Source organism: Danio rerio, chromosome 19 (genome assembly GCF_049306965.1).
Source record: "Danio rerio strain Tuebingen ecotype United States chromosome 19, GRCz12tu, whole genome shotgun sequence".
In the NCBI taxonomy this organism is placed as follows: domain Eukaryota; kingdom Metazoa; phylum Chordata; class Actinopteri; order Cypriniformes; family Danionidae; genus Danio; species Danio rerio.
The window spans coordinates 37,633,698-37,649,331 of NC_133194.1; the positions used below are offsets into that span (position 1 = coordinate 37,633,698).

At 37.1% G+C, this 15,634-nt stretch overlaps 1 protein-coding gene across 41 annotated transcripts in view; it reads right to left on the bottom strand.

Annotated features, from left to right (window-relative positions):
- macf1a (microtubule actin crosslinking factor 1a) overlaps positions 1-15,634 on the bottom strand; it is a 311,815-nt gene that overhangs the window by 140,308 nt on the left and 155,873 nt on the right. For all 41 annotated transcript variants that reach the window (XM_073931813.1, XM_068215319.2, XM_068215321.2 and 38 more), the window contains 11 exons: positions 14,184-14,350; positions 13,776-13,888; positions 13,556-13,662; positions 11,706-11,825; positions 11,495-11,590; positions 11,112-11,239; positions 7,407-7,500; positions 4,910-5,064; positions 4,384-4,804; positions 2,308-2,385; positions 1,764-1,925 (listed from right to left, as the gene is read on the bottom strand). In XM_073931813.1, the coding sequence (XP_073787914.1) occupies positions 1,764-1,925; positions 2,308-2,385; positions 4,384-4,804; positions 4,910-5,064; positions 7,407-7,500; positions 11,112-11,239; positions 11,495-11,590; positions 11,706-11,825; positions 13,556-13,662; positions 13,776-13,888; positions 14,184-14,350 (1,641 nt within the window). The remainder of the gene's footprint in view (positions 1-1,763; positions 1,926-2,307; positions 2,386-4,383; positions 4,805-4,909; positions 5,065-7,406; positions 7,501-11,111; positions 11,240-11,494; positions 11,591-11,705; positions 11,826-13,555; positions 13,663-13,775; positions 13,889-14,183; positions 14,351-15,634) is intronic.

A 15,634-nucleotide genomic window follows, 5' to 3' on the forward strand; every position in this document is an offset into this window, starting at 1 on the left:
ATTACTCTCCTAATCAACCCTCTCCTAATCACTAAGATGCCTAGTTAACCTACTGTCATCATGGCAAAGGCAAAAGAAATGATCATTGTCTCTTACTGTACATCAACAAAGTGGACAATAAATCCACACCACAGCTATAACAACAACACAGAGAAACTGTATCAGTTGACGACAAACAATCAGACTCCATCCTGCTTTAAAGAGCTCAAGTATTCAAACTACAACAACTACTACTACTACTACTACTACAACGACTAAGACTACAACTACTAACAACTACTACTACAACGACCAAGACTACAACTACTACAACTACTACAACAACAACTACTACTACTACAACTATTACTACAACAACTACTAATACTGCAACTACTAACAACTACTACTACAACAACTACTACTAAAAACTACTACAACTACGACTACTACAGCTACTAACAACAATAACTACTACTATAACTACTAACTAATACAACTACTAACAACTACTACAATTATTAATAATGCTACAACTACTACTACAACCACAACAACTACAACTACTACTACAACTACTACTACTACAATTACTACAACTAATACTACAATAACTACTACAATTACTACTAATACTAAAACAACTACTACCACCACAACTACAACTTCAACAACAACAACAACAACTACTACTAGAACTACTATTACTACTTTTACTACTACTACTACAACTAATACTGCAACTACTACTACAACTACTTCAGCTACAACTACTACAACAACTACTTCATCTACAACTACTACTACTACAACTTCCACTACTACAACTACGACTATTACTATAATTACTACAACAACAACTACTTCAACTACTATTAGTACAATTACTACAACAACAACTACTACAACTCCTACTACTACAGCTACTTCAACTACAACAATTACTACAACAACAACTGCTACTACAATTAATTACTACTAATACTACAACAACTACTACAACTTCAGCAACAACAACAACTACTAGAACTACAATTACTACTACTACAACAACTAATACTGCAACTACTACTACAACAACAACTACTAGAACTACTATTACTACTACTACTACAACAACAACTACGACTATTACTACAATTACTACAACAACAACTACAGCTACTACTACCACAACTACAACTAGTATTAGTACAATTACTACAACAACTACTACAACTACTACTACTTCAACTACAACAATTACTACAACTACTACTACAATTAATTACTACTTATACTACAACAACTACTACAACTTCAGCAACAACAACTACTAGAACTACAATTACTACTACTACAACAATACTGCAACTACTACTACAACTACTACTTCAACTACAACTACTACTACAACAACTACTACTTCAACTACAATTTCTACAACTACTACAATTACTACTTATACTACAACAACTACTACCACAACTACTACTACTACTACAACTACAACTTCAACAACAACAATAACTACTACTACTATTCCAACTACTAGAACTACTATTTCTTCAACTACAACAACAACTACTACTACTACTACTAGACTTCATCCTGCTTTAAAGAGCTCAAGCATTCAAAGAAGAAGCTGAAAACAAGGAGCGTTTTAAATAAAGTGTTAACGGTGCACTGGTGAGGATTGTTCTAGCATTGTTGGTTTAAATGGGCATTTAATCTGTAAGGAACGTTATCTGCCAGATGTAGTACGATGACTACTGATGACTATGGTTCTATAGATGAAGTCTTACAGCATATTGCTCTCTTTTGGCAGCCATGTTGGTGTTGCTGTCGCTCCAGTCGAAGGCCAGCTCCTCCTCCTCCCTCTCATTGAGCCAGATCAGCTCCTCGGTGCAGTGGGACACAAAAGCTCGAAGGCTCTCCAGGCAACGCAGTCGCCATGACGAATGTTCCTGCGACAACACAAAACCGCATTTATAACACCGGCCATATGACGCGGGCGACTGCTCAATCTGGAGCTTTCCCCGCAGTGAGCACCCTTGAAGATCTGCCCTCATAAGTCTTTTGAACAATTGCATGCTTTTATTGACGACTGATTTGCTTAAATTATGGAGACATGAGTGGGTGTTGGATATGTCAAGAGCAGATGTTATGCTCTTATGTATGTCACACACAAGCTTTCTGGATCTGCTTTTGTAAGGACACACTCCGTCACACCCTGATGAGATTAGAGGAGAGTAATATGCATAATGCAGAGTATAATGAACTTAAATGCATGCACATATGCCTGCTTAGCATAAAGATAAAGCAAAAATAATAAATAAATGAACTCACCAGCAGTTTGCAATACTGGTTCTCCAACTTGGACAGAGTTTCAGAGTAACTGCTACGTAAATTGGGTGAGACCCTTGACTGGGGGAGAGAAAATATGAAGAAATGTGTTAATGATTCTGCAAAAGTGTGCAGTGTGTATTACATTAGATCTTGCAAGCCACTTTCACACCAGTTGTGAAATGCTAGGTTGATTGCACAAGTGGCAAGTTTTAAAATAAACAGTGATTTTCTATGGATTCACCAAAAATCAGAAGCTTTCATGCTCTCAAACCACACACTTGCTCTGAAACCAGACTCAGTCCTGGAGGGCCGGTGTCCTGCATAGTTTAGCTCCAACTTCCTCCAACAAACCTGTCTGGAAGTCTAGTATACCTAGAAAGAGCTTGATTAGCTGGGTCATGTGTGTTTGATAAGGGTTGGAGCTAAACTCTCCAGGACACCAGCCCTCCAGGACTGAGTTTGGAGACAGTTTAACTGACCACAGAGAGACCGACTATTTTGTTTGTATGTGCAACTGAGGATGTACAAGGCATACATTTATTTTAAACACAAAGTTTCTACAGCTAAAAATGTATAAGCACAAATAAAATGCTGGCCTTACTGTTGAACAATATAGCATGCAAAATCAGTCTTGATAAAAGTTATTATTATGCCACAGTGTAATGAACGCAGTATAATAAAACAAACAGTATTAATAACGTTAATAGTAGTGAAATACAGAATTATATTATCATTTTACTATTTATTTTTAATTCAATTATTTACATTTATTTTTTTAATTTATAAGATAAATAAATACACTACCTGACAAAATAATAACTTGACCTCTAGTTGATCATTTATTATCTTAAGTCAAATCAAAGTTAAATCAACAGAAATAATGTACAGTATAGTATATAAAGTCATGCTGCAGTGGGAAAAGAATTAATATTGTGTGTGACTCCCATGAGCTTGGACAACTGCATCTCTGCAATGACTCTAATAACTTCATAATAAAGTCATCTGGAATCACAAAGAAAGCGTCCCAGAGTTCATCAAGATTCTTTGGATCCATCTTCAGTACCTGCTCCTTCATCTTACCCCAGACTTGCTCAATAATGTTCATAACTGGTGACTGGGCTGGCCAATGCTGGAGCACCTTGAGTTTCTTTGCTTTCAGGAACTTTAATGTGGAGGCTGAAGTATGAGGAGCACTATCCTGCTGAAGAATTTGCTCTCTCCTATGGTTTGTAATGTAATGGGCAGCAGAGATGTCTTGATACATCAGGCTGCAGATCTGCTGCACGCCCCCATACTGAATGTAACTCCAAACTATCATCTTTCCTTCACCAAACTTGACAGATTTCTGTGAGAATCTTGGGTTCATGCTGGTTCCAACAGGTCTTCTGCAGTAGTTGTGATGATTGGGCCTGACAATCTTCTGCCACTTTTCCAAATGATCAACTAGAGGTCAAATTATTATTTGTTGCTCTTACAACTGGGATTGACGACAAGAATTTGTCAGGCAGCACACTCTAACACGTTTGCTATTGTACTGTAAAATAAAAACTATCTGTACTACTACAGATGATAATAATAATAATAATAATAATAATAATAACAATAATAATTTTCCCAGAGATGGGCTGAAAGGGCATCCGCTGCGTAAAAACTTGCTGGATAAGTTGGCGGTTCATTCCACTGTGGCGACCCTGGATTAATAAAGGGACTAGGCCGACAAGAAAATGAATGAATTATAATAATAATAATAATAATAATAATGATAATTTTATTTTACAACAGTGATCAACAACTAATATTTAAATTAACTTGGCTATAAATAATTATTCATAGGGGAACTATAGATTTCTTTACAAACAATGTTCTTTTATATATGTTTGACATCATGTTGAATGGAGCAGAATTTATTGCAACCCAATCCATTTCAAGACACTAATATATAAATGCATCATGAGCTGTTCAAATGTAAATCAACAATGTTGTACTTCTGTGTGCACATCTCCTGAATCTCGCACTACATCAGAATTGGTGTGAAAGGCCCTTTGATACAAAGACTTCATTCAACAATTAATTTACCTCATATGTTCGAGCCTCTTTGAGGCTATTCAAAAGATCCTCCACCGCAGTGTGAATGATATGGTGGTCCTGCAAATGCTGTTCTACAGACGGCAGATCAGAACCCCACTCAGCTCGCTCCAGCAGATCTTGCGTTTCTTCTACCCATCCCAGCAGCTCATAAATAAAGCGCAGACTGCCTTCATCCTCAGAGGAGGACATGGCTACCAGATCTGCACGAGACATGGGCCGTCTGAGAAGGGATGCAGCAGCAGCCACTGCTCCCAAAAGAGTCTGTGCTCCCAGTGTAGCCAGACCCCCTGAAGATCCCCTCTGACCCACATGCTCCCCCAGCAAACCACCCGTAGAGAAATGACCCTTCCTGTACACGCTGGCACACTGCAGGCGCAAAGAGACCAGCTCCTCCTGCAGACATGACACCCTACAAGAGGAAAATAACATGAGGATTAGAACTGCTGGATGGAAATATAAATGTGCACATTTTGTTCAGCAAGGATGATTCAAACTGGCTGCACTTTTCTCTTACCTGAAAGCCAGCTGCTCAACTTGGTAGTACTTCTCATCTCGGAGGACCTGCAGGTCAAGGTGAAGCTGTCTGACCAGAGCCTCGCAATCCTGCAGATACATCCCCAATTCATTCTCACACCGCACCGGCTGCCCGCTCTCTAGCTGAGACATGTCCTGAGGAAAGACACAATCCAATCAAGTACATTTCTGAAGAGTAAATATCAAATTGCATGACACAAGATAAAAGTGAACTTCTCTATATATGTACAGTTGAAGTCAAATGATTTGCCTTCCTTTGAATTTTTATTTGTCAAATCTTTTCTAAATGATGTTTGAAAAAGCAAGACATTTTTCAAAGTATTTCCTATAATTATTTTTCATAAGAAAGTCTTATTTGTTAATAGTCAATTGTGGAAAGAATTTGATTGGAAAGTAAAAATGAGGTACTTTAATACTCCTTTTGTAATATCTACATATGTAAAAGGACCATTTGTAGCTTTGTGTTGGAGAAAATGTGGTAAAATTGGAGATCATACCCACATTTTTGGGACTGTCCTAAGATTCAAGAATTTTGGGAACAATGTTAAAGAAGAAATAGATAAGATATTAGATATAGCAATACCCCTCGATCCAGTTATGTGCTTACTGGGAGCAATGCCCAAAGAAATATTTAATAAGGAAACAAGATTTGTCCTAAGGATATTATTACTGGTTGCAAAAAAATAAATAAATAAAAATAAATGATAACAGTACATTGGATGGAAGAAAATTCTCCAAAGGTGGCTCAGTGGATTCAGAGACTTAAACAGGTCTATAATGGAAAAAATGACTGCATGTCTACAAATGAAGACTGATATTTTTCTGAAGAGATGGAAATGTGTTGTGACATATTTAGATAATTATATTTAGAGGTTGCTTAACCTCACCTTATCATCACTGTAATTGGATGTAACTACGATGCAACACAATGTAACTTGATGAACAAATGTATCTCCTGTGAAGTAATTATAATGGAAATACCTTTTATTTTTTATTATTTTTTATTGATTTTCTTTAATTATTATTATTATTATTATTATTAATAATATCATTATTATTAATATTATTATTATTATTTTATCATTATTATTATTTTTTTTATGTATCCCCTTGTGTTTAAGGGGTAAACCGTTGAAGAGGGGTTGTTCTGTGAAAAATATATTGCTTAAACAAAAAGTTTTAAAAAAAAAGCTAGAATAAAAACATTTTTTAAAAACCATATTAAGGTCAATATTATTAGCCCCCTTTAAGCAATATTTATTTTCAATTACCTAAAGATCAAACCATCATTATACAATGATTTGGCACTTTTAAATGTCACTTTAAATGTCACTTTAAGCTGTGTAGAAGTGTCTTGAAAAATATCTATTAAAATATTATGTACTGTCATCATTGCAAAGACAAAGGAAATCAGTTATTAGAAATGAGTTATTAAAAATATTATGTTTGAAAATGTGTTGAAATGTGCTTTCTGTTAAATAGAAATTGGGGAAATGAATATACGGGGTGGCTAAAAATTCAGGAGGGCTAATAATTGTGACTTCAACTGTAGGTCTCAAATTTAAGTGAGCTGCTTAATGTGATTGTACTGTATATCAAAGCATCAATTTTGCTTTGAATATGTTGAATATGAATATATTGTATTTGTTGTGGATATTCTTGTGCCAGGTTTAGATTATGCAATATTAAAACCCAAAATTAATTAGCAGAGATTGACGTGGGATGTTGGGGTGATTTGTAAACAAAAAATGGAGTTTGAACTCAAGAATCAATAGTTTTATAAAATATATTGTTGTGATTTGTAGTAAATCTATTTGTAGTAATATATAAAACATAGTGAAGGACAGCTAACACCACATCTGAGACAGGAATACTTCAACAAGTCCCAACAAAAAGACTAGCATATATCATTTTATTTCTGTCCTCCAGCTTGGATTCCATTACATCTATGAAGCTGACCAATAGGTAAATAGAAATGATAATAGAGATGATGCCACTTGGTCAAATTATGCAACGGAGGTGAGGTTTGTGAAGCTGTTAACAACAGTCCTGCTTTTATTGTGATTTCTGAAGTCGTTGGTAACTATTATTTGTTTAAGTGTTTCCGTACATACAGTACACATCTACAGTAGCTCCACATTTGTTGTTCATGCAAGCAATTACTGGTTGGAGGGCAACATGTAGTCTGACAGTTTTATTTTGTTCGTAACTTAACAAGTATTTTGATGTCAAAACTTCATGATGACACAGTGACTATCATAACAGATAAAAATATTGGCACAAGCTCAAATTTTGTATAAAAAAAACTCAACTTCAACTTAGTAGTGTGCTAAGTAGCTTAATGACCAACATCAGACTCTATTAGAGTTCATATGCACTGTATAGGTGTAACTTCTGATAATAAAGAATGTTACAAACCAATAATTTAGTTTAGCTCACTAGGCTATGGATCAGACAGCACCCACAGAAACACTTACAGCCTGCAAAGTGTTCTTCGCCAACGTGAGTTTCTCTTCACAATCTAAAGCCGTGTTCTGGATCTTATTGGCCATCTGTAGGAGTAACTCCAACCTGAAGACCAGAGTTACAGATCATGAAACACTGGAACTCATTTCAAAGAGCTACACTTCTAAATGCATCCTTAAAGGGTTAGTTAAAACAAAAAAGAAAATTCTGTCATTGCTTAATCACTCACTCTTGACTTGTTCCAAACCAGTTTGACAAGTTTTGGTCTAATGAACACAAAAGAGGATATTCTCAAGAATAGTGGAAACCTGTAACCATTGACATCCACAGTAGAAAAAAACAAACAAACAAATAATATGGAAATCAATGGTTACAGGTCAAAAAAACTCGGTCAATGAAGTCTTATTAGTTAATGTTAATTAATAAATTTATTACTAAACAAACTAATAATGAGCAATACTAAAACAGCCTTTAGTAATCACAGTTCAAATTGTATTAATATATCATTAAAACCCTAATTCATGCAACATTAGTTAATGCACAGTGAGTTAAACTTACAATGAACAACTTTTTTTCCATTGACTAACATTATCAAAGATGAATAAATACTGTAATAAATGTATTGTTCATTGTTTGTTAATGTTAGTCAATGCATTAACTAATACAACCTCTGTAAAGTAGAAATGCACCGAAATGAAAATTCTTGACCTAAACTGAAAAAAGAGGAAAGCAAGGCCGAAAACCGAAACACAGAAAGAAATGATGCCAGTTATTAGCACCATAACATTTATTACTATGATTGTGTACAAACCCCATTATAATCAGGGCTTTGCAGTTACATAAATTAATATTAAAGTTTCTAAGAATAAATCAATTACAAAAAAAAACAACAATATTTATTTAGCACATTGCAACAATGGATGAGCACTCTCACCCAAATAAAGATGCTTTACATAAGACAGATCGCAGGATTATACAGGGTTTATGTGGTTTCACAAAGTCAAATTTAAGATTTTTTAAGACCTTTTTAAGACCATGAAGAATGAAATTTCAAACTTAAACAGGGCTAAACGCTAAGGAATTCTTATCGGAAAAAAATTATTATAATATGATTTACATATATAGTTCGAATGAGTTATTTTGTAGCCACATATTTTAAATAATGTGTCAAAACAAGCAGACTCTAGTTATATATGTATATTTTTAAGTAACAACATAAAAACCTCTTTAATAACTAAATGTATGCGCAACAGACTGTTCTAAAAGTTTAATTCAGATGAATTTGTTGGTGATTGGATGTGTGCTAGATTGATTGGGTAGTTTTACATAAAAAATTGAAATGGTTTTAGACCTACAAGACACTTGTTCGATCAATTGAAAAAAAAATAAAAATTTTTGTTTTTGAAACAAAAGAGCAAACGATTCTTTCAGCAACCTAAAACATTAACAAAACTTCCATGTTTAACTATAATCATCAACTTTTGGACTATTATGAACTCGGAATGATAGAGTCACTTTCTACTAGAGGTTACATGTGCTGGCGAAGATTGTATGTTGTATTTGTACCCAAATAAATGTATGCTGTGTGTAGTTTATCCATAATTTGTTAAAGAGCCCATATTATACATGAAATAGGGTCATATCTTGGTTGTAAGGGTCTCCAACAACAGTCTAATATGCATGCAAAGTGCATCAAAAAACACTTTCATGGTCTTATAATCTGCATTTATTTTTACCTAATTATCCCAGCGACTCCGGTATGAATCGTCCAGTGATTCATTTGTTCCCAAACCCCTCCTTAGCGCGAAGCTAATCTGCGCTGATTGGACCGATGACAGTCTGTCACGATTGGTCGACTGCCTTCAGTCAGAGAATGAAATGCCCAATAGCTAATCAGCAATATAAAAGTAATCACAGTTCATACGCGCTCCATAGTGTAGGCGTGGATTTTAGCTGCCACACACACACACACACACACACAAACACACACACACCTCTGGACGACAACGCTCCCGCTTCCGCCCGCACCCGCCAGGTTTTAGCCTGAACCCGACCGCTCCCGCTTATATTTAGAATTTCTTGTCCCGGTGCCCGAACCGCCCCGTTTTCTGCCCGCCGCGCCCGATCCCGCTAAAGAGCGGGGGAGAACATAACCGAAAATCACCCAGCTAAACAGTCCAGAGACAGCCAGACAGAGCTCTCTCTCTCTCTCTCTCTCTCATACGCGCGCACTAACACATACACACAAGCGCCAAGCAGACACACAGGCAGGCAAAGCTCTGTCTCATTCGCATAGCAATATCCACGATATTGCTAGAAAGCCCGCTCCCGTCCCAAATTAAACCTGTTACCGACCGCTCCCGCGATTGATTCGGAAATTTATTCCCGCGCCGCAGAAATCTGGCGCGGGGACAGCCGCGGGAATGCAGACCTCTACCACGGAGCTCCGTAAACAAACAGCACGCGTCGCGTTTTTAACGTGACTTTGCACGCGATAAGAGAATATAGCCAGTTAACCTGATACAGTACACGCGGTTACAAGTAACAAATCACAACTAAATACATTTGCAAGCTAGAGTCAACGAGGCAACTTTAATCGCACGTACTTACATTTGAGAAATGGAGGAAGAAACTCATCCTGACGTCCATTAGTAAGTTACTCTTTACTGATCCTTACTTTAACAAACGCAGATGAAGTATTCTTTGTAGCCTGTAGTTTTCAGAAGTTTCCAACTGCTTGGTTATAATGCTGAGGTTTCATCTCTGGGTAGAGAATCGATAATGTCCATCTGCAGTGTGACTTCAATCGACCGGCATGTTTGTGTGCGTGTGTTTGTGGGTGTGTGGGTGTGTGTGTGTGTGTGTGTGTGTGTCTGGGTTTCTGCGTCAGAGGGAGGGGCCTCAGGTTTGAAATCTCCCGGGTTTGCGCGTGCACGTGAATAACTTGGTTTCGTTCGTACGTCATGGCGAAACACCTAATGAATCGGTATCAAGGCGACTCGTTTGAAGCACTATGAGTCGACTCTTTTATAGATGAATCAACCGTTTTAAACACTGTATTCTTACAGATTTAAGCCTTAGCTGGATACTTCACTTCACTTAGAGCTGTGTTACACACTACATGGAGGGGAATTTTCAAAAACCCATAATATGGGCTCTTTAACATATCGAAGACTGTAAGGGTCTGTTGTTGTACCATTGGTACCTGTTTGGCAGTGGAAGCCTAATAAAGTTTAAGAAACTCAGTGAAAACAGGCCATTAAGGACTTTCATGCAACTGGGCACTGATCTCTATCTCTTGACTCTGCTCTATCTCTGCATTCATCCCGGTCTGGATCATTTCAAGTGTGCGCTGCTTTATTTCTGCATCCAAGTAATGATCTTCATAACACTGATCGAGGACAGTCGCAATGAAGTGCAGAGGATACGAATAGATGGAATAGACACACCGCAAACATGCTGCTTCAGACAGCATGCTATTTCTGTTTGCGTCATCACAACATACTGTTTCGCTCATGTTGTTTCAGTGATAAAAATCTTTCGGCCGAAAATTGAAAATTTTCAGTGGCCGAATATTCTGTGCACCCCTAATGTAAAGTGTTACCAAAAACCAATATGATTGGTTTGGAACAAGTCAAAGGTTAGTAAATAATGGCAGACGGTTTTTTTTGTGTGAACTACACCCTTTAATGTTATCTAGACATGCACTCACTAACCTCTCCACAGCAGGCCTCAGTGCTTTCTCTCTCTCCAACATCTCCAGGATCAGTTTCCCCCATTCCTCCTCCAGGTCATTAGGGTGTAGCCCTTGAGGAAGCTTAATGCGCCCAAATTCTATCCACGCCTAAACAACACAACATCAATCATTTTAAACATAATCTACAAGCGTGTTTACTTTACACCGTCAGCTTTCCACCTCTACCACATGGCAGCATTGTGTTCTACATTATCCTGAATCTGGTAATGTACAGCTTCACTGTGCCTCTTGTGAACAGTGTCGTCTGCATTTAGCTGCAGAATCAAGGTCAGTCTCAATCTCTCTCTCTCTCTCTCTCTCTCTGCCATTCTCTCTGTATTTCTACCCAGCAATCTCTCTCACCTCCATGAGCTTGTAAAGGTGCTCGATGTGGCTCTTCTCTCTCTCCTTTGCAGGGATCTCTGTCTCTTTGAAGTGGACATATTCATTATAAAGTGCCTGGGGAAGATAAGACTTTTGGTAAACAGTCAAGGTCGTATATATATATATATATATCCTCTTCATAAATACTGCCTTTCTTGTCTCGATTCATCCTTTCTTCAAGTATTCTTACTTTGAGTTCCACAGGATTGTGGGGGAAGCTCCTATTGGCCATGAGGGTTGTGTGTTGCCTGGTCCACTGCAGCAGAGAAGAAAAGCCAGACTGGTATTCCGTCCATCGCTGGTCAACCTCCTGAACAATAGAAACCACATATTAGACCAAGAGTTTAAATGGCATGAGCATAGAAGGTGCAGATAGTAGGGCTGCGCACTTACTCAAATTTAAGTGCCTCTAATGATTATCAAAAAACATGAATTGAGATCAAAATTTATTGCGTCATATCCTGCCTCCTTTCCAGCAGTCCATTTGTTTGTATCAGCTTAATTCCAAGTGGAAATCAGTAAAATCATGTAACATGACTTTTGAAATATAGAACATGAATTTATACAACAGTTCTGTCTGGTTCTTGAATTTGATTAGCTGTTAGCAGTGAGAAATATGAAGGAATATCAGCATTCATACAGCCTCTTCACCACTGTGTATTACTCCTCCCACACGAGAATTACAGTTTGACAAACATTGCAGCTGTTGGACAACATAATGTACTTTTGAGACTTTTTTCAGACGAGATTGTAGTTGTTTAGATTGCAACTATGCAGTTTATTTATAAGCATATTGCCTATTTTAAATATTCATCATTTTGGAGATTCGCCCATACTGAGCAGAGCAAAGACGGTATAATAATAACGTCCTTAAGAGACGTTAATAATACATAATACATAATAATAATAATAATAATAATTATAATACAGAATACATAATAAGTCCTTAAGAGAGAAAAAACAGCATTTTTTCAGAGTACGTTTCAAACTACAGCTGAACAAATCATTGCAGATGGTACAGATGGCCACAGGTAAGTGGCATTCTAAGTCGATCTCTCTCTTTTGTATTTTGTAATGCTATATTTATACCATAGTAATCTGCTAGGGTTTGTTCTGCTCTGGCTTTTTTGGGATTAATTATTATGATCTCCAAATTGCAACAGAAAAAAAACTGGGAAATCTCTGAAAACTGATGGCATTTCATGCGGTTCAGCCTTATAATCTGAGCAGAATCACCTGTTTGTCATCATTTTAGACATTATGCTAGAGAATCATTCAAATACTAGCGCTAAAGTGACGTTTGTGAAGTAGCAACAGTTTCTGCTGTTCTGACGGTCAGCTGCAGATGTGAAAGAACAGTTGAAACAACTGTTTCCTTGTACAAAAAGGTTTTCAGACTCTCCCTGTTTGATTATTTTTTATATACACGATTATGCCATCAAACATCTAAGGTGCATGCTAAACGGTCAAATACTTGCAAAAATGTGTAAAAAGCATTGCTTAGTCATTATTTAAACTAATCCTCTTTGTTATGTAATAAATTAATAAAGAGTTGAGAATAAAAAGCCAAGTGTAACCATAAATCCAAACAGTGCTCTATATTCCTGACTGTGTTTGTCATTATTAATCAAATAAAAGACAAAAATCACTCACTAATCTTACCTGAAAGACTTTTGTATGTTTAATAATAATAATTAAAATAAAAATAAAGCTTAAATCGTACTGGTAAGATGCTTAAAACTGTTTACTTTGATTGCATATTTTATTCTATTGTGTTTTTATGGTGTCCCATAAAACCCATTTGGCTTCAGTATTGAAAATTTAGAAATTTCAGGATCTATGAAATATATACACACACACACACACACACACACACACACACACACACACACACACACACACACACACACACACACACACACACACACACACACACACACACATACATACATACATACATATATACATATTATATATAATCGTGATAATGATTTTTTTCATAATTGAGCAGACAGTGAGTGCACTCTGAAGTGATCGTACATGAGCTGCAATGCCTTCTCCACCCTCTGGGATCTTGGGGAAAGCGTCGTAGATGGAGGAGACGTACGTGATGACAGATTTCTCATCTGGTGACGGCACATCAACATCTAATGGAGGGAGAGCATTGAAAAATTGATAAGGTGATAAAATGGAGATTGGCAAATAATAATTCTCATATGTACGAAGAATGATAACTGGACATTAAAGACATTAATGGTACCTTCAGCATCCAGGAGTCGAGTCACCCCTAATGACTCGGCAATCTCAAAGGCCTGTTCAAGGTTCTCACGGTTACTCTGTTGCGCAACCACTTGCATGTCAATTAGGTCCGGCCTAAAAATGACATAAGATCATGAGTGTCAATGCCCTAATAGGTCAAACTTTATTTTGAAGGTCTGTTGGGTGAATTTAAGTTACATTGCATCTACATGCCAACTAATTTTTATTAGATTATAAGTAGACTGTCAAGTAGACTTGCGATGTTTCTTATAGTCAGTTGAAGAAGCAATATCAACAGACGTTAAGCAGATAGTCTACTCATACTCAAGTGGACCATCAAAATAGAGTGTTACCCCCTAATATACATATTTTCTTTTAAACTGGTCAATATACTTAAACGTGTGTGAACCTGTATCTGTGCAGAAGAGCGTTGAACAAGCGTCCATCGCTCCAGCTGGAGGAGAAATTGGTACAGCGTAGACCGGGGTAGCCCTCAGTGGCCTGTTGACTCCATATTAGCAGCTTCTCTTTCGCCGTGAGGTCACCTGACTCACCGCTCACATAGATCTCAGAGATCTGGGAAAAAGAAAAGGCTGTTATTGTATCTGAATGTCATCAAATGACTTAACTGAATATAAGGAAAGTGACCGGATCCGTGCACCAAAAAGGTTGAGCATTACTTCCTTGCAAATGTAAATTTTTAGGGTTATTCCATGTTTCTTTGACCCCAAGTACCAAATGAAACCATAGCAAGGTCATGAACCTTTCACTTATCATTTTCCTCGACTTTCACTCCCTCTTCCTCTAAAACAAAGAGAGTCAGTAACTGCAGTATCAGTCTGTGCCAGGCTCTAATCTGTATTCCTTTGTCATTCCTCTCATATGCCCCTATTCACATCCCTGCCTGCTTTTTTTCATGCAGCGCTAGCAAGGAATTCTTTAAATCCTGGCATGAATGCAGACAATTCTGAGAGCACAGACAAACGTGTGAGAAAATTACAGATTTTACAGATTAAGTCAATGCAGGCCGTGATTACCATGGTCAAAAATGGTGACATACAGAAGCCAAGATTGCCTCGGTCAAATCTGGAGACATACAGAAACAGAAAAGTAACCAGTCTGAGCCTCTTACTTTAAAGATGATTAAAAGGTGAAGGCAGAAGATTGCTAATGCTAGTCCAATCACCCAGGCTCTGAGCCATAAAAAACCCACCCAAACATTGCCTCTTTTTTTGGTATCACCATCAAACATGCTTAGCAAAAAATCATATTATTCTCAAGAGAAATCAACAAGGGCATGAGATATTAAATGTAGGTTTGACACCATGCTGTGTGTGTCATAAATACAGTGGGCATGTCATACTGTGACAGTGGTATTTTCATCACAATGTGGATGACTGAGTATGTGACCTTATAATAGCGTCAGGACTGCACCCTTAAACCCTCAAAGTCTAATTACATCACAGTTAACACTGAGCACATTACTGGCAGAGGAACGAACACTCCAATGTATGACTTAAAACTATTGTTATGCTAGCGTGACACCAAAGGCCAACTGTGCATAATAGAAGCTAATTAGGTAAAAAATAAAAAGTAATATCTGAGAAACCAAACAAAATCACGACAAAAGCAAAACAGTACAAGAGACTAAAATAAAACAATAAAAAATGCAAATCAACAATTCCACTATACTGGCAAATATTACAAATATATAATGTGATGAAATAGAAAGCAGGGAAAGCAAAAAATAAATATTCCTCCCCAACTGTTACGTGCCTGGGGATGTTGCTCTGTTGTTCCCTTTTCCCCTTCACATTTTTATTTGCTGTCGGCTGTCCTTTTAAAATCTTGGTGTTCCGA